At 43.4% G+C, this 18,880-nt stretch overlaps 1 protein-coding gene and 1 non-coding gene across 2 annotated transcripts in view; one reads left to right on the forward strand and one right to left on the reverse strand.

The window, feature by feature from the left end:
- Nucleotides 1–10,300: 10,300 nt before the first annotated feature.
- LOC142425076 (U6 spliceosomal RNA) lies at nucleotides 10,301–10,407 on the reverse strand. Its single transcript, XR_012779452.1, has one exon. It is a non-coding gene; the product is annotated as a U6 spliceosomal RNA (small nuclear RNA).
- Nucleotides 10,408–17,274: 6,867 nt separating this feature from the next.
- The window catches only part of TLK1 (tousled like kinase 1), a 141,235-nt gene continuing 139,629 nt past the window's right edge, over nucleotides 17,275–18,880 (forward strand). The window contains exon 1 of the mRNA XM_075529353.1: nucleotides 17,275–17,912. Coding sequence (XP_075385468.1) covers nucleotides 17,774–17,912 — 139 coding nt within the window. The 5' untranslated portion in view covers nucleotides 17,275–17,773. The remainder of the gene's footprint in view (nucleotides 17,913–18,880) is intronic.

Genomic DNA, 18,880 nt, shown 5'->3' on the forward strand with positions numbered 1-18,880 from the left:
GATGTGCATAGAGCTACTATAAGTTGGGGCTAACTCATCGGTACCTAACAACCACCACCACAGAAGGCAATGATAAAAAGCTTGAGCTAAGGCAATGGTAGAAGTATGAATGGGTAGAAAATGGATAGATGGCTGGGTGAGAGGTGATGAATTCAAAGAACTATTTAGGAAATAGTACGGACATGGAAAAAACAAACAACCCACTGCCGTCCAGGCAATTCTGACTCACAGAGACCCCAGCAGGGCCCTCCACGGCTGTAAATCTTTCTGGGAGCACATAGTCTCATGCTTCACCTTCAGAGCAGCTGGGTTTGAACTGCTGACCTTCCAGGTAGCAGTCCAACACTCACCCAGCAGGGCCCCAAGTGTGGGTTTAGGAATAGGAATGGGGAACGAGAATGGCTCCCAGATTTCTGGTGGCAATAACTGGGTGATGATTCAGTCATGGAATTCTTGTCAATGCATGCTGGAGTCCTGGGTTCGATTCCAAGACAACACACCTCCTGTGTAGCCACCACTCATTTCACGGCAGGTAACATCATCCTAGTCCGTATTTCTGACCTCATTTCTATCCATAAAAATGAATGTCCGAGGAAGAAATGGAAAGACCAGTAGACTGTCCAGGGTTTGAGTATGTGTTCCGGAGCTCAGCAGAGAGGTGTGGGTTGGAGATGAAGATTTACGAGTCATCATCGCTTGTGTGATTGGTTGGGAAGTCGTGTAAGTTTCACGTATAGGTTTTGCTTTTGTGTCATTTTTGTTCTTTATTCAGTTATCATAGCGGTGTTTATGTAGTTTTTCTTTCCCCTTACATTGTGCCCCAAAGGGTTTGGTTTTGTTTTCAAATGTTGCAAAACTTCATCCTGGTGGCTGTGAGCAACTCTTTCCAAGAGGTTGTGCCATAATTATAGTTGCCTTTGGCTCTGGGATCAACAGTTCTGTTCACTGTGCCCCCTTGCTCTTCCCCAATATTTGAAAATTTTTCTTAGAAAATATTCTCAGAAATGAGAATACACTTGTTTTATAGAGTCAATGAGTGATGCGTTAATACATGTGCATTTATATAGAGATAAATATTTTTCCACATCGTTTTTCAAAATGGTTGTACCAATTTATCCTTACTGATAACAATGAATGAGAATTCAGTTTAAAGAGACATTTGACCTAATTTGCCAATTTATGATATGTGTATATTATCATTATTATTATATTTTTTTGCTTTTCATTGCATGTGTACAGAAAAGTGCCCAAATCTAAGTGTACAGATGGATAGGTTTTCACAAAGGCAACATGCTGTGTAACTTGTACTCAAATCAAGAAGACGATATTACCAGCAACCCAGAAGTCCCCTCCTGTGGTTACCAAAAGTAACCACTGCCCTGATTTCTAAGGATGCAATGGCTTGGTTTGTTTTTGAACTTTATATAAATGTAACCAAATAGTATCTAATCTTTCACATTATCTTCTTTTTTATGTTTGTCCAATTTACCCATGTCATTGTACATAATCGTGGTTCCTTAATTCTCATTTCTCTACAGTATTCCATTGTATGAGGATTCTGCCATATATTTTATCCATCCTATTTTGGTGGCCATATGGCTGCTTGCTGGTTTGGGCTATTATGAACAGTGCTGTGCTTTATGGACACGTTTATACACATCTCTTGATGTATGCATTGCTGTTCACTATCTACCTAGGCCACGACTCAGTTTCTGAAATAATGAGCTCACACACAAAACAATTGTACGGGTGGCATAGGGTTAGGCAGTGTTTTGTTCTGTTGTACGTAGGATCGCTGTGAACTGAAACCAACTTGACAGGATCTAACAGCAATAACAACATTCCTAGGGATGAAATGGATGGTTCAAAAGACATGTGCATATTCAGCTTTGGTTGATTCTTATTCCTACCGGTGAACAGGACTTCCCATTGGCCCCCATGGTTACTGCCATTTTTGTATTTGTCTTTTCTATTTTATCTTTTCTGTTGAATGGTATCCCATTTTATCTTATTTTGCATTTCTCTGTTGAATAAAGATGCTTTTTGGTCATTTGCATAGGTTCTTGTGAAGTCACTTTCAAATCTCATGTCTACTTTTCTACTATATTGTCTTTTCCCTATAGGTTTGTGTGTGTTCTGAGTACAACTTTTGTTAAATATGTGTATTGCTTTATCTTTTCCCACCTCATGCTTGCCTTAAGCGTGCTGTTGGATGATCAGAGGTTCTTAATATAATCTAACTTGTTAAACTTGTCTTTTGTGGTTACCATATTGCATTCTGCTTTTATAAACCTTTCCCTACTTCAATGTGATGAAGATGTTTTCCTGTTTTATATTTAGAGCTTAACTTTTTATTTTCTTTTAGATTTGTAGTCCAACCAACTAGAAAGGAGCCTTAGTAGTGTAGTGGGTTATGTGTTGGGCTGCTAACTGCAAGGTCGGCAGTTCAAAACCATCAGTCACTCTATAGGAGAAAGATGAGACTTTCTACTACCATAAAGATTGACAGTCTCAGACTTTGGGCCTCTGCTCAAGCCCTCCCTCAATGCAAGACCGCTTTGTTCTAACAACCTGGCATTCTGTGATGCTCACCCTCCCGGCATAATCTCTGAAAACAAAATGGGTGCAACAAACAAATGTGGTGAAGAAAGCTGATGGTGCCCGACTATCAAAAGATATAGCATCTGAGGTCTTAAAGGCTGGAAGTTAAACAAACGGCCATCTAGCAGAGAAGCAACAAGTCCACATGGAAGAAGCACACCAGCCTGTGTGATCATGAGGTGTCAACGAGATTGGGTAATAGGCACCAGAAGAGCCCAAGCAAAACACCAAACAAATAAACAAATAAAAAGGAAAAAAAAACTTATTGTTGAGAAATAGTGGGGTTGGAGCAGAGATTCAAAACCTGCCTGTAGACAATGGGACATCCCCTCTCAGAAGGTTCATAAGGAAGGGATGAGTCAACCAGGGCACTGATGAAACATGCAATAGTCCTCTGGAGGCTTCCTCACCCCCACTCTCATAACCCCAGTTCTGTCTTTCACCGTGGGCTGGATCAGAGCATGCGCACAGATATAGATAAGCGGTAAGAGCTCATGGCACACGGAATTCAGGAACAGGAATAGGAATAGGGAGACCAGGAGGGTAGGGGGAAGATTAGGAGAGGAGGTTGTGTTAGAAAAACAAATTCATGGACACACACTTATTTGTACAAGAAAGAGCTTTACATATAAGAACAATTGAATATTGAGAAAATATCACAGCCCAGTCCAAATCAAGTCCATAAGTCTGATATTAGACCATATGTCTGGTACCAATCTATAAAGTCCTCTTCAGACTGACGAAACACATGCAATGACACTGAATGCAGGAAGATCACGGGCCAGTGGGTGCAAAGTCTTGTTCATCCAGTGACAATAGAAGCATCTCAGCGCTGGCAGAGTCTCCACGTGGGTTCCTCCAATTCCCAGGGCACGGGGTCTATCAATGTAGTGCCATGTGTCTTGTCAATAGAGCGTCTCTCAGGGAGGGAGTCAAGAGAGAGTCTCCTGTCTCAAGGAGGAAATACAGGAGTTCCCAGAATTCTCAGAGGCCTTATTGGCTATTACCTGATTGACAGGCTAGACTCCACCCCTTCACTCATAATCCTCTTAAATTGACAAATGAGTATATAACTACCACAGAGGGGAGGAAGAGAGAACTGATCACAATGATTGACACATAACCATTCCCCTGCTCCCAAGGGGATAAACAACAGAAATCGTGGCAGAAGGGAGCCAGCAGTTGGTGTAAGATACGAAAATAATAGTAATTTATAATTTATCAAGGGGTCACCAGGGGAAAAAACAGGAGTTGATACTAAGGGCTCAATAGAAAGTAAATGTTTAGAAAACAATGATGGCAACAGATGTACAAATATGTTTGATACAATTGATGTATGAATTTTTATGAGTTGTAAGAGTCCCCAGTAAAATCATCTTTTAATTTTAAAAAATTGACAGTCTCAGAAACTCACAGGGCAGTTCTACAGTGTCCTGTAGGGTCAGTAAGAGTCAGAATTGACTCACTGGCAGGGCATTTGGTTTGGTTTGAGTTCATCTGGAATATGCTTTTGTTTGGTGCGAAGAAGAACTCAAGATGTAATTTTTACCCCACTGTGTGTATCCATTTATGGAGTTTTAGTGATTCCGTCAAGTAAGTGTTGGACTACTAGCCTCAAGGTGGGTGGTTCAAACCCCAGCTGCTCAGTGGGAGGAGGTGACCGCCTTGGGCATCCTCTATAGGGTCACTCTGGGTTGGGCTCTACTTCATGGCACTGTGTTTTCCTTCCATTCATTTGGAAAAGTCTCATTTAGTGAAAAGATTATTCTTTTCCCAACTTCACTGAATATTTATATTTCAGATTTTTTTAATCCAACTTAACAGATAGGAGATGGTACCTACCTCATGGTTAAATTTTAATTTCTTGATTATTTGCGCAGTTTAACATCCCTCCACTAGGCTAATTAAGGCTGGATAAACTATGCTGTGACAGCCAAGAAAATCTTAAATCTCAGAGGCTTAAAACCACTGTGGCTGTGGGCCAACTTACAGAGAGCAGCTACTCTGTGTCACCTGAGAGATCCCAACCACTCCCATCTTAGAACTTGATGTCGACACGTGATCTCAGTAGGTTCTGCTAGCAGACCAAAAAAAGAGTGTGATAGTGGCACACTGCCTCTTAAATTCTGGACCTAGATGGTTCACACTACTTTTGTTCATGTTCCATTGTCTATAACCCAAATGGCCCCATCTAATTGCAAGAGACTGGCATGTACAGTCTACCCATTTGCCAGAGAGGAGAGGAATCCAGATGCCAGAAAGATAGTAGTTCTATCAAATTCCTAGAACAAACAATTGTGTTTTCCTTAAAAAGAAAAAAATGTTCATGTCTGTTGCTGCTTACCTTTTTGACTGGCTAATGTTTGTGTTGCTACCAGCTGTTAGTTTGTTTGATTATGTGGTTGTAAGTTTCTGTGAGGCTGGAAGCTATGCCCCCCGTATGTCGGGTACCAGTAAGGTCACTCATGGTGAACCAGTTTCAGCAGAGCTTCCAGATAGAGCGAGGAAGAAAGGACTGGCGATTTGCTTCTGAAATGAGCCAATAAAACTTCATGGACCGTAAGAACGTCTTCATCTCACTCACTTTGTTCTCATCATCAGGAGGGACCAATCTCTAGAAGAGGACAGGATGGTTGGTGAAACACATGGTACATCAGGGCAAGGGAGACCATTGGTAGGATGGACAGAGGTGCCACACAATGGACTTGTTCACGCAGGCCATTGTGAGGATGATGCAGGGCCATGCAATTTTCATTCTATTTAATCTAAGGCCATCATGAGTCGAACTCCACTTGATGATAGTTAGCTCTCACTATCTATTTTAAAGTTTATGGTAAATCAGAATTACTTTTACATTTTTTGCCTTCAATTTTATTTTCATCTTAATCCTAGTATTTTTAATTTATTTCAACGGCCTTCTCTATTTTCACCTCTCCTTTTCTTTATTGTCTTTTTTTGAGGGTGTTTATTTAGGTGTATTTTTTGTAAGTGGCAAGTTATTCGACTTTAGTTTTCAATACAATCTTAGAGGCTTTCCCCCCTTTCTATTAATAGGAGCTACATATTTCCACTTCTCATGTTTAGTCTCACTGCCATATTTCCATGCCTTTCTTTTCATGTGTGCATGCTGTTCTTTTTCAGTTTTGTTATTTGCTTTACAGGCTTGGTTCTGTTTGCTCTTATCTTCCACTGTGCTTTTTGAAGGTGGTCCTTCCTCTGATTCTGCTAGGAAACTCCTGAGTGCTTTCTAAAAATATTCTTTAAGCTTGTGTTGGCTTCATTATACCAATAACAATCTAAACAATAACTTTGACTCTCTGTGAAAGAGGAAGCATGATTTTTTTTCTTCTTCCTCCAATCCTTGTTAACTCTTTCCTTTGTGGGTGAGAAGAGGGCAGGGGAGCCATATCTGACCTCCCTTAGCTGCAGAAGGGAGAAGGAGAATCCAACTCCTCACCAGCCCAAGGCCAATTGCCACAAGACAGAGGTCAGACATGCCTCCACTCTCCAGCTTTCTTAGCCCCCACCCCCATTTTTTTTCTTCCTTTTCTTTTTTTACATTTTATTAGGGACTCATACAGCTCTTATCACAATCCATACATATACATACATCAATTGTATAAAGCACATCCATACATTCCCCGCCCCAATCATTCTCAAAGCATTTGCTCTCCACTTAAGCCCTTTGCATCAGGTCCTCTTTTTTTTCCCCTCCTTCCCCGCTCCCCCCTCCCTCATGTGCCCTTTGTAATTTATACATCGTTATTTTGTCATATCTTGCTCTATCCGGAGTCTCCCTTCCCCCCCTTCTCTGCCGTCCCTCTTCCAGGGAGGAGGTCACATGCCCCACCCCCATTTTATTGGGAGCTCTGACAGATTTTTATAACAATCCATAGTTCAATTAGATCAAGCATGATTGTACAATTTCTATCACCATCATTTTCAAAACATTTTCTTTCTTCTTGTACTCTTTGATATCAGTTCCCCTTTATCCTACCCCCAGCCCCTGAGGAACCCTTGTTGTTTTATTAAATATGATTTTATTGTTCTTTCTTTCTTTTTTGCTATATCTTACACCACCCAATATATCTGTTCCCCTACCATTCTGTTACTTGTTCCCCTCGAGTGGGATTATACAGTCATCGTTGCTTTTTCCCCCTTACCCGCTCCCCCTCTCTTTCTGTACCCTCAGGGAATCATTACTCCTGTTACTATTTCTGAAGGGTTATCTATCTTGGATTTCATGCATTGAAGGATCTTAATTACACAAAAGAACATCTGCAAGTCTAAAGGAATTAATGAAGTAAAATTAAGACCATAATAGTTGGGGGAGGAAATATTGAAGAACTAGAGGATAGTTATGTGCTATACTGCACACTGGATATTATCATCTCTTCTGAGTGGCCCTTCTGTAAAATAATTGGACTGTCTAATTATTTTACACATAGTCTTTGTGTCTCCACTTTGTCTATGCTCCTTCACATCAGTTTGGTTGCTTGTTTTTGAACTTCTGATATCTATTCCTGTTTACATCTCATGATTTCACAGGCTGGGGTGCTTCTTCCATGTGGACTTCATTGCTTCCCTGCTGGATGGATGTCTATTTAATTCAAGCCTTTAAAACTCCAGACACTATATCTTTTAATATCCAGGCACCATCAGCTTTCTTCACACGTTTGCTTATGCACCCGCTTTGTCTTCAGTGATCGTGTCGGGAAGGTGATTATCATACATCGCCACATTATTAGAACGAACATTCTTCTACTGAGGTAAGATGTAAGTAGAGGCCTAATGTCCATCTGCTTCCTTATTGTATTTACATATGTATAATCTTTCTTTTACCACCTTCTGACACAAACCGATCCTCCCATGGCACTATTTTTCTGCTGTATTAGATAATCTGTTGCAAGGGCCACACAGAAATGACAAATTATACTCAGTTTTGGGAGTTTATTAGTGACGTTCACAGGTTACCACAGGCCAGGCCCAGAAAACATTTTTTCATAGCAACACCTCTTTGGTTAGCAACCAAATCTCTCTGATCCTCAGTTCCTCAGCCATTTGATCCCTTGGCTACTGCCTTTGTCAGCCAGAAAAGACACCGGCTGCTCTACCTCACTGTCTCAGGGTTTCAGGCACCAGGGATGAAGTCCCTCTGCTGCTTCGGTGTGGCTCCTTAGCTCTGTCCCATGGTCTCCATGTCATGGCCTCTGGTACCTCTAGTCTTAGCCTCTGCTGCTGCAGGCAGGCATCTCAAATGTATTCCACTGTTAGGTCTTCTTCCTTGATGGTCCTGGGAGTCTCTCTTTTCCTGCTTCTGAGGTGACTCATATGGAGGTGTAGTTTTTGCTTTCCAGCAGACCATACCCCCAAGGAAACCAAGGGTGGTGACTTGGTTCCCACCCTTTTGTAAGGTGGAGACTCAGAATGCAACCCATCTTAATCCTGTCCATGAGCATAACAGAGAACTCCTTCCAAATGGGATTATAACCACAGACAGAGAGGTTAGAATTTATAATACATCTCGAAAGGGTTGTGGATAGAAGACCCATATTAAGAAATTGAACATAACCATAGCTGGTCTTCATTAATTTAATCTGGGATAACAAACCCAGTCATTTGAAAATAACCTTTTAATTTTATTATTGGCCTTTATTTATTTTATTTATTATCGGCCTTTTGGCTAAGATCAAGTGTAGAAAATAACAACTTCCCACCCCCCTCATTATTAAGTAGTTGATTTCTACAAAACATTGTCCTGAAAAGTAAAAATACTGGCAACCAAAGAAAAAAAATCTTCCATTATTTTACTCTACCAAGGCATTCACTCTTAATATTTTGTTCTATTTATTTTTTCAAAATACAGATTTGGTATGATTAAGACTATATTGTATATATAGGAGCCTGGGTAGCATAGTTGTTACACATTGAGTTGGTAACAGTCAGGGCAGCAGTTTAAAAGCAACCACCAGCAGCTCTGCTGGAGAAAGATGAGACTTTCTACTCCCATAAAGAGTTACAATCTCTGAAACTCATAGGGCAGTCCTACCCTGTCCTTTAGGGTCACAGTGAATCGACATCAACTTAATGACGGCGAGTTCGGCTCTTATTCAGTATATGTAATTTTTATATGTGGTTTTATTCACTGAAATAGTTTTATAAGCAAAGCAGTTTTTTTAAGCTATGATAGTCTTCACACTCTAATGACCTCATTGTATCCCATAAAATAATGAGCCATAATTTATTACCATATCCCTAATAATATACATTAAGGTTATTTTTAATGTTTCATTAAAGGATGTTGAATAGAATATCTTTGTATAAAAGGGGTTTCCCCCTCCCCTAATTTAAGATTATTTACTTAGAATACATGCCCACAATAAAATTATAGAGGAGGGAGGGGGGAGAAAAAGAGGAGGTTATACCAAGGACTCAAGTAGAAAATGTTTTAGAAATGATGATGGCAACATATGCGCAAATATGCTCAATACAATTGATGTATGGAATGTTATAAGAGCTGTAAGAGCTTCCAATAAAATATTTTAAAATAAAAATAAATAAAATTATAGGATCAAAAGAAATATATTTTTAAAAACTCTTGATCTATATGGCTAAATTGCTTTTCCAAAGAAATCCCATCATTATCAATAACATTTCAAGATGGTTACTATATTGTATTATAGTTATATTAGCATTTTAGACTTACAGCATTGATTCATCTCCCGATATTAGTGTTTATGTTAATTTATACCTAGACCTTAATGTCTGTTTCTGGCATCTCCACCAACTCTTTCCCACTCCATTCTTCAAAATCATGAGTTCTTTTTATGGTTCATTGATTCATGATTCATGATTTTTGTGTTGATTACCCGTAGTTAAAGTTTTGTTTGATTTAACCATAAGATTTCGCCTCTGTATTTTCAGTAGTGATTGACATCGTTTTTCCAAGGAAAATTGCTATTAGGCTCCTTCCTCTCACCTTAAGTCCATGGACCAGAGGAAATAGTAACGATAAACTTAGTTTTAAGAGGAAATTGAATTATGTTCCCTTTATTTATTTATTTATTTTAAACATTTTATTAGGGGCTCATACAACTCTTATCGCAATCCATACATATACATACATCAATTGTATAAAGCACCTCTGTACATTCTTTGCCCTAATCATTTTCTTTTTTTTACATTTTATTAGGGGTTCATACAATTCTTATCACAATCCACAAATATACATACATCAATTGTATAAAGCATATCCGTATATTCTTTGCCCTAATCACTCTCAAAGCATTTGCTCTCCACTTAAGTCCTCTGCATCAGGTCCTCTTTTTTTTTCCCCTCCCTCCCCGCTCCCCTTCCCTCATGAGCCCTTGATAATTTATAGATTGTTATTTTGTCATATCTTGCCCTATCCGGAGTCTCCCTTCCCCCCCTTCTCTGCCGTCCATCTCCCGGGGAGGAGGTCACAGAACACGTGCCCTTTAAACAAGGGCAAAAGGAAAAAACTGCCAAGATCGAAATAGAAGCTCAAGATGATATGAAACTGAACATTTAGTAATAAATATAAGACCTCTATTAAGTCAGGGCATAGAATGGATCCAGATTCTGATAGATAAATCAAAAAGTGTTGAATCTTGAAAAGGGCGATTACAGTTTAAATCACTTTGAATCAGAAATGACTCGATGGTAGTGAGTTTTTTTTAAAAATATGGAACGCTTCACGAATTTGCGTGTCATCCTTGCGCAGGGGCCATGCTAATCTTCTCTGCATCGTTCCAACTTTAGTATATGTGCTGCTGAAGCGAGCACGAGTTTTGGTTCTTGATGCACTTGAAGGCCCAGCTGAAGTTTATGTGCATATAGGAAGCGTAAATATGATTTCACCCATCTCTAAAATCTAAACATCCATTTATCTATACTTCTAGCTTTGATCATTTTCTACATTGGATGGTAGTCATGTTCTTGCCTATTCTTCCCTCATTGACTCTAAGCTCACCTCTATGCTCCTACTGTACCTGGCAAAATGCTTTACCCAGGCTAGGTGCTCAACAGATGTCTACTGAAATTTACCAACATGTTGACCAGCCCATAATTATTTTAAAAATTAATGAGTATACAGGTTATCAACCATCCCCCAATGACTTTTTTTACTAAATGCCCAAGTGCATAATAGATTAATAGATAAATACTTAACCGAGGACCTTCACATAGTAGCAGTTCTGGACATTTTATTATATTACTTTTAAGACCTTGTTTTCTTCTATTCTTCCCACAATAAATTACAATTCATTTTCCTCATATTGACATTTTTTTTAATATGCCATTTCATTTCCCCAAGTATAGCATCACATTTATTCCCCCTTTAAACTACTTAACTATTTAGAATAGAGCCCACTATCATCTTTTCTTTAAAAAAAGTTTCTAAATTTTTACTGTAAGTATAGAATTCAATGAATGCTTTATTTTTTCTCAACGGATGTTTAAAAGTAGAAAACACATCAGCATCCATGTCAAAAGGCAGAATCTCAGTTATATTCCAGAAGCTTTTCTCTTGTTTCATGGTGGAACTGTCTGAGTTTGGAGGGTAGGGAGAAAGGGGAGAAGTGCCAACAATATTTGGCATTCTGTGTTTAAAGTTTCTAAATATGTATGAGGTTATATGGTCTCTTCTTATTTTAGCCATTTATAACATTTTAAATGATTTTTGTTTTGTTTATGTTTTTTTCAATTTACTGAGAAAGCAAGAAGTAATTTTGGAAGTCTTCAAATTATAGAGTTGGAAAGATATTGGCCAAAATCAATGAATGCTTGTTACTTAATTTTAATGAAAAGAAAGACCAATTTATATGTCTACAAAGGAAAATCTGAATGGCAGAAACAAAGTCAAGGGTAACATTTTGGGGATCCTCTAACATGGTGAAAGTACACGGACTGCCAAAAGAACAAATAGATCTGTCTTGGAAGAAGTACAGCCAGAATGCTCCATAGAGGCAAAGACTTCATCTTGCATACTTGACAACAGACTGTTGTCAGGTGAGACCAGGCCCTGGAGAAGGGCATCATGTTTGGTAAAATAGAGGGGCAGTGAAAAAGAAGGAGGCCTTGATGAGATGGATTGACCCAGTGGCTGCAACAACGGACTTGAACATAAGACAAGTGGTGAAGATGGCACAGGAACGGGTGGCGCTTTGTTCTGTTGTACAGTTTTTGCTGTGAGTCGGAAGCGACTTACCACCTAAAAACAGCAACTATCGTGATGAATTTATATCTCAGCTGAATCAGTAAAACTGACGATGCATGAAGTGGAATATTAGTTACCAATGATTATGTGTATTTAGCTACTTTCCCAAATCGACTTGCGTGTCAACAGGTATTCTGTCTGCTATGTGAGCACTGTTTGCTTGTACTTTGTTTGTGCAAACATTTCATAATACTCATGTCCTTTGAGGACAGTTTCCAGTACGCTTTGGGGGAGAAAGTATTGTTCTGATGTTGCTTATGATCTTTTTAGCCTCAAGAAAATGATTTGATTTCTGAGAATGTAGTAATTCCAGTTTTTAAAAAATGTATGACCCAAGGTGTTTTTGTTGTTGCTTTTTTTTTTTGATCAAAGGTTTTTAAATGGGTTGAGAAACCTGAAAGAAGCCATTTCCATTGCTAGAAAAAGTCGAGGAAGTATAACAGCCTATTCTGCACAATGCCCCGGACTAGCTCCACAGGGACTTGTAAACCCAAACGTTCAAGCGCTGGCCTTGCGGCACAGGTAAAACAAACTGCAGTGAAAAGAGACTTCTTCATGATCCAGTGTAAGGTAACCAACTTGTTTCTCCTAACCGTAATCCCAAAAGACTACTGACGTGACATGTTGAGATGGTAGGGCAGGCATCCTGAGACCTCAGGTCTGCGAGTCTATGTTTGCATAAAGACAGAAACCCAACCCTGCGAGGGAATCTGGAAGGAGGAACCAAGGCAATGAGCAGCTCCCTCAACTCTATTCAAAAGGCCCACTGTTCCTTGTCTCTTTCACATGTCATGTGTAATATTTCATTCATACATTAGTCTCTCTATTATAAACGTGTAGCCTAAAGAAGAAGAATAAAACAAGTACCTCTGTTCCTACCACCCAACGTTACAAGTAGCACATTTAGCAATGTTCTCCAAGCCTCTGAGCATCCTTGGAAGTGTATCCCCCCCCCTTTTGGATGATCACTTCTAACTCTTGCCCACGCGCCAGCAGAGCCCCCCTGAATGTACATAATTTTAGTGCATGTATCCTTTCTCCTACTGATGGGCACTTGAGTGGTTTGGGTACCACAAATAATAGTACTGTGGCCATGATCGTGCTTATTTCTCAGTGCACAGGGGCATACATTTCTCTAGGATATGATCTTGGAATGGAATTGTCAGGTTACAGACTCTTCAGCTTCATTAAGTAAAACCTCATTTATGATTTCTTCCTTAATTCAAAATGTCTAGGATTGCCAGAGTTAGCAAACTTAAATTCAGTTAAATTGACCTTTCAGACAAACAACAAATCACTTTTTAAGTCTAAGCATGCTCGTGCAAAATGTGTCATTTGCCTGCCAACTCCAAATGAACGCTGACAAATGAAGAGCGAGGGTGAGGAGCGGGAGGAACACTGGGCCCTCGTTTCTTCCGCGCGAGCAGCCAACTCTGGCTTTTATCAGCATGTGCGCCCAGGGTGGCCTTGCTCACCAGCTGTGTGGGTGACTGAGTCAATAGATAGGCTTTCTGTATACTGCATGCCAGGCAGGTGCTAGATGTTAGGATTAACAACTGTGAACATGACTGACAAGGGTCCTTGCCCCCCCCCCCCCCACGGCTTTTAGCCCAGTAGGAAAACAGAACAGAGGCAATAACACACAAGGGGGCTTCAAAATGTTCATAGGAAAATGGAATTAAAAGAGGATGGAATATTTCCATGAATTTTTGGATGCTCCCTCATATGGATTATAACACCAGGGCTGGTGAATGCTTAATAACTATTTCTGGTAGGGAGAGGAAGTTCTGATTTGTAGCTTTTGGTTTGTAGCAGAGTAAATAATCTTAGTGGAGGCCAATTTCAACTAACCAGTGTGACATTACTCAGCATGGAGTAGGGAAAAGAAGCACCCTCTCTTCTCTGGGGCTGGTACGCGTACCCCCAGCACCCGCTGTCTGGGAATACTTGGATGGACACCTCATCCAGGCACCAGCATCACTTCCGGTTGACTGGGAAAAGAGGGCCTTAGGCAACATAAAGCATTATTTTCCTCAAATTTAGAAGAAATGAAATGTTAAGAGAAATAAAATGCCTTTTATAATATCTAGCATATTTGAACACTTGTAAATATGCTACAATACAATGGCATATAAATAGAAAAAAGTCTAGTAAACACAGTATTAAACAATGTATTTTTTAGATTTGAGAAAGATGTTTTTTTCTGCTTTCAAAAAGAGTTAGTCTTGAAAACACAGGGACAGTTCTACCCTGGCCTAAAAGGAGCAGGACTTGACTTAAAGGCAACGATTTTGAGTCTTATAGATAGGGCGCAGACCTCCCCTTTTGTACATAACCTTTCATCAGGGCACCTTAAACAACCTCTCCTGCATTGCTCCCTGCCCAGTCTTTCTCCCTTTACTGCATCAGGATTCACAAAAATATATCTCCAGTAACTTGAGATGTGTATTCTTTTTTTTGAGATGTGTATTCTATGATCTTCCACTTATAATGAAAGGAGTCAGTCAGCAAAAAACGTAACATGGATTGGTAGAAAGGTAACCTGAAGCTACAGAGAAAGAGATGTTAGTCCAAGTTGACTAGAGAAAAAATTCATCGATACTCATATGTATGTAAAAGAGAACTTTATATCAAAGAGCAATTGCATATTAAGAAACATCCCAGCCCAGATCAAGTCCATAATTCTGGTATTAGTTCATATGTCCAATACTAGTCCATACATTTCTCTTTAGACTCACGCAGCCATACAATGATGCCGAATGCAAGATCACAGGCCAGTGGGTGGAAAGTCTTGTAGATCCAGTGGTGGTGGAAACATCTCAGCACTGGTGTGGGTCTCCATGTGGCTCCTCCAGCTCCAGGGGTCTGGATCCATCAGTGTATCTCCATGTGGCTTATCAACAGGAATGTGAAAGCAGAGTGTGTCTTGCCCCCAGTGAGGAAGACAGGAGTTCCCAGAATCCTCAGAAGGCATGCCCACACAGAGGCCTCATTGGCTATGACCTGATTGACAGGCTACACTCCACCCCTTCACTCACGTTGACAGATTATGTAACTGCTACAATACTCTTATCAAATCTCTTTGGTTGGGCTGTATACACTTTTATGAGTTGAGCTCTGCATGGAATCTTGGAATTGGCAGGAGCTGTAGAGAGCATCCTGTGACTCTAGGCACTTTTTCATAGCTGAAGTAAGAGAATCAAGAAGACGGTCAGCTGCACAGACTAATACTCAGTTCTCACAACTTTCTTCTTGTCTTTTCACCACAATCTGTTTAGTCTTTTAAAAATACAGAAAGAACATACATTTCCCGACATGTTACAGAAACTTACACTGAGTGAGTATACCATGGTATAAAAATCTAAAGGTAAACCTCTAAGTATGTGTCCAAGAGAAAGGAAGGCAGGTGCACACAGACTTGTACCCGAATGATCGTGGCAGCACTATTTGTAATCGCCCTAAAATGGCAGCAACACAAACGTCCATCAATAGCTGACAGGATGAACAAAGCGTGGTACATTACATGCAGTGGACTGCTACCACTCAACAACAAAAGGAAAAGACTATTGATGAGCGTAACAACGTAGATGAATCTCAAAACAATTATGCCGAAGTTATACAAAAGAATATATACAGTATGGTTCCCTTTATCTGAGATTTTAGAAAATGAACGTATCTATAGTGACAGTGGTTATCCGTGGGGGGGTGGGGGGGGTGGGATGTAGGAGCAACCTCAAAGGGTTGAGGAGACTTTGGATGATGAATGTGCTCATCATCATGATTGTAGAAATGGCTTCAAGGGTATATATTTATTTGCCAAAATTTATCCAATTGTACAGCTCAAACAGGTTCCTGTTTATTATGTCAGCTATACCTCAAGAAAGCTATTGAAATGGCGAGAGCTTCCTGTCTCTCGCAGCTGATGGCTTGCATAGGCATTGGTTGTGCATCCAAGTACAATGAAATCTTTGACAATTTCCATAGTTCTCCACTTATGATGTACGTGAATTATGATGTTTGTAAAGGATAATGAATACCACGGACTGCCAAATCTGTCTGGAAGTACAGCCAGAATGCTCCTTGGAAGGAAGACTGGAGACTTCATGTCAAGTATTTTGGACATGACATCAGATGTTCCTGGAGAAAGACATCATGCTTGGTAGAGGGTCAGCAAAATGGAGCAAGACCCTCTGTGAGATGGAGTGACAATGACACGGTGGCGGCCACAACAGACTCCAACATCCAATAACTGGGAAGTTGGTGCTGGGCCCTACAGCCTTGCACTCTGTTGTTTATGGGGTTGCTATTTGATTCAGCTGTCTTGGCAACACCTTTTAAGTTTGAAAAGCCGAATATGACGAAAAACTCACTGCATCTGGAGCACAAAACTAAAATGACTTCTGGAGATAATTGACAACCAAGGTTCTATCCCAGTGTATTTATCTGAACAAAACATTACGATGAGAAATGCAAAGTCATAAAAATAAAAAATAGGACCGACATATTGGTCCCCTGGTAATCATGCTATTTCCTCATGCCTGTACAAGTGCTCTGTCTCATAATCTTTTTGTCTTCTATTCAATTTGGCTCTTTGAAGAGAACAATAGCTATGTTGTACTTTTCCTGAACTACATACGAGACTACCTTTTTATGTATAAAATGCCCAATCCCTGGTGCCTGTGTGGCCAAAGGTTTCCGGTCCCTCTACATTTCAGCAAATGCTGTAAATTTGTTTGGGGATTTTTCTAGTCAGAACTGGGCGGGGAATACTGGAAACAAATAGGAACTTTCTAGAACCCGTACTCTTCTCTTCAAGATGAACACTGGATCATTTCTCCAACTATATGCAATTGCAATGTCGAAAAATTTCCATTTAGAGTTTCCATGTACTGTTTTCAAACAGAATTTTTAATACCTTTATTAACCCCCTCCTTTTTTTTTTTTCATAAAACATTCAGAAAGTTTCTTTCCTAACACCTCCTTCCCAACTAATTTGCTCCGTTCAATTATTCGGCAACGACGCCCATTCTGCAGACGAACCAGGGTTTGTTTTTTGTTTTGTTTTGGGGGGTGGTACTGATGGTGGTTGCACCGTGCAGAGGCGCAAGCAAGAAGCAACTTCGCAGAACGATCGCAGGCGCGCAGGGGCCGAAGCCTCTCCGCAGGCGGCGTGTGGGTCGGGGCCGGCGAGGATCAGGTGGCCGCGGCGCGGGAGCCCGGGCGGCGCGGAGCGGGCACGTGCGGGCGCGCCTCCCTCCGGCCGGCGCGGGGAGGGCGGCCGGCCCGGAGCTCCCGCGCTGCGCGGCGGCCGCGCCGGGGGCGCCTCGGCGGCTCCGTCTCCTCCCTCCCCCGCCCCCGCCCCCGCCCCGCAGGTCCCTCCCCCCGCCCGCTCCGGCTGCCGCCGCCGCCGCCGCCGCTACCGGAGGCGCGGGAGCCTCGCGATAGTGTTTGCACAGGCGGCGCGTGACGCCGCCGCCGCCTGTAACTGATGCAGAGGTTACCCCGCCGCCGCCGCCTCAGCCGCCACCCACCGCCCGCCGCCGCCCGGACGACGCCGGGGGCCGACGCACTGCAGAGGTGCCGGCAGGTTCCGCCCGCGGAAGTCTCCGCCGCCGCCCGCGCTCCGCCCGCGCCCCGAGCCCGGCGGGCGCCCCCTCGAAGCCCCCGCCGCCGCGCTCCTTCCCGCCGCCTCTCGCTCGGCGCGCCCGCTCGCTCCTTCTCTTCTCCTCCTCCCCGTCCCCTCTCCTCCCCTCACCTCTCCCCTCCCCGCCTCCCCCCTTCTCGGTTTCCTCCCCCATCCCCTTGACTCTGCCCTGCCTGCCCTCACGCTCGTCCTCGCCCTCCGCGCGGCCCCGCCATGACGGAGGCGGCTGCCGGGGTCGTTGCCGCCGCTGCCGTCGCAGGGGCAGAGTCGGGCTCCCAGAAAGTAGCTTGATGAGTGTCCAAAGTAGCAGTGGAAGTTTGGAGGGGCCGCCATCTTGGTCCCAGCTCTCCACGTCTCCAACCCCGGGCTCGGCGGCGGCGGCCAGGTCCCTGCTGAATCACACGCCGCCATCCGGGAGGCCCAGGGAAGGTAAGCGCCGCCGCGCCCGCTCGCGGGTCCCCACCCCCGCGCCCCCTCCTCCCCGCTCCGCGCCCGGCCTCGGGTCTCCTCCCCACGACCCCGGGGTGGGGGATGGTGGCGCGGGGGCCGCCAGGCCGCCGGCTCTGGGTGGTGGCGCGCCGGCGGCGGGTCGGGGGCTCGCGGGTGGCGGCGGAGGCGCGCGAGGGGGCGCGGGCTGGTGGGCACGGGGCGAGGCGCACGGGCTGCTCTGGGGCGCCCCGGAGCCCGTCGTGCGAGGCTGGGAAGCCTGTGCGGCCGCGAGCCCCTTGCCGCCCCATCCGCTGGCGCGCCCGGTCCCCGGCACCTCCCGGCCTCGGCTCTGCGGTGGGTGTCCCCCCCCGGGGGAGCCTTCCCCCGCCGGCCCCCTCCCACCTCCCCCGCACACCTCCCCCAGAGGCGGGCCCGGGCTGCACCCCCGCGTTTGCAGGCTCGCCCTCCTTTGGGGCTTGGGGTGGAGGTGGGGGTGCGCTGAGACGCCGGAAGGATCGAGGCGGAGACTTTGATCCCCTGCCCGCGAGCGATTGAGGCGACCGGCTGGCTCGTGGGCAGGCTCTGAGTGCCCCCTCCAGATGGGTGCAACTTTCTCGCCCTGGCCGTCGCCCCCGGCGTGTTGGTGCCCTCGCTCGCCGCTGCGCGGAGGCTCCGGTGCCGCTCGGGCTGGGTCGGGGTATCTGGGAAATAACTGCGTAAAATGCTCACACACACGCACACACACGGAGAGAGGCTCGCTTACAATTGTTTTCTAAGTTTTCTGGCGTCGTGCATGCCAGTGTGCTGCCACCAGATGTAGCAGTTCCACAGCTAGTGAGACACTGGAGTGCTGTTGACCAACATTTCAACTTGCTGTATTTAACTTTAACGACATGAACGGAAATTTGGGAGCACACGCAGCGGTGGGGGAAGAGCCCATGTGCGTGGAATCGGCTTCTAACGCCCTT

Source organism: Tenrec ecaudatus, chromosome 13 (genome assembly GCF_050624435.1).
Source record: "Tenrec ecaudatus isolate mTenEca1 chromosome 13, mTenEca1.hap1, whole genome shotgun sequence".
NCBI classification, from domain to species: Eukaryota; Metazoa; Chordata; class Mammalia; order Afrosoricida; family Tenrecidae; genus Tenrec; species Tenrec ecaudatus.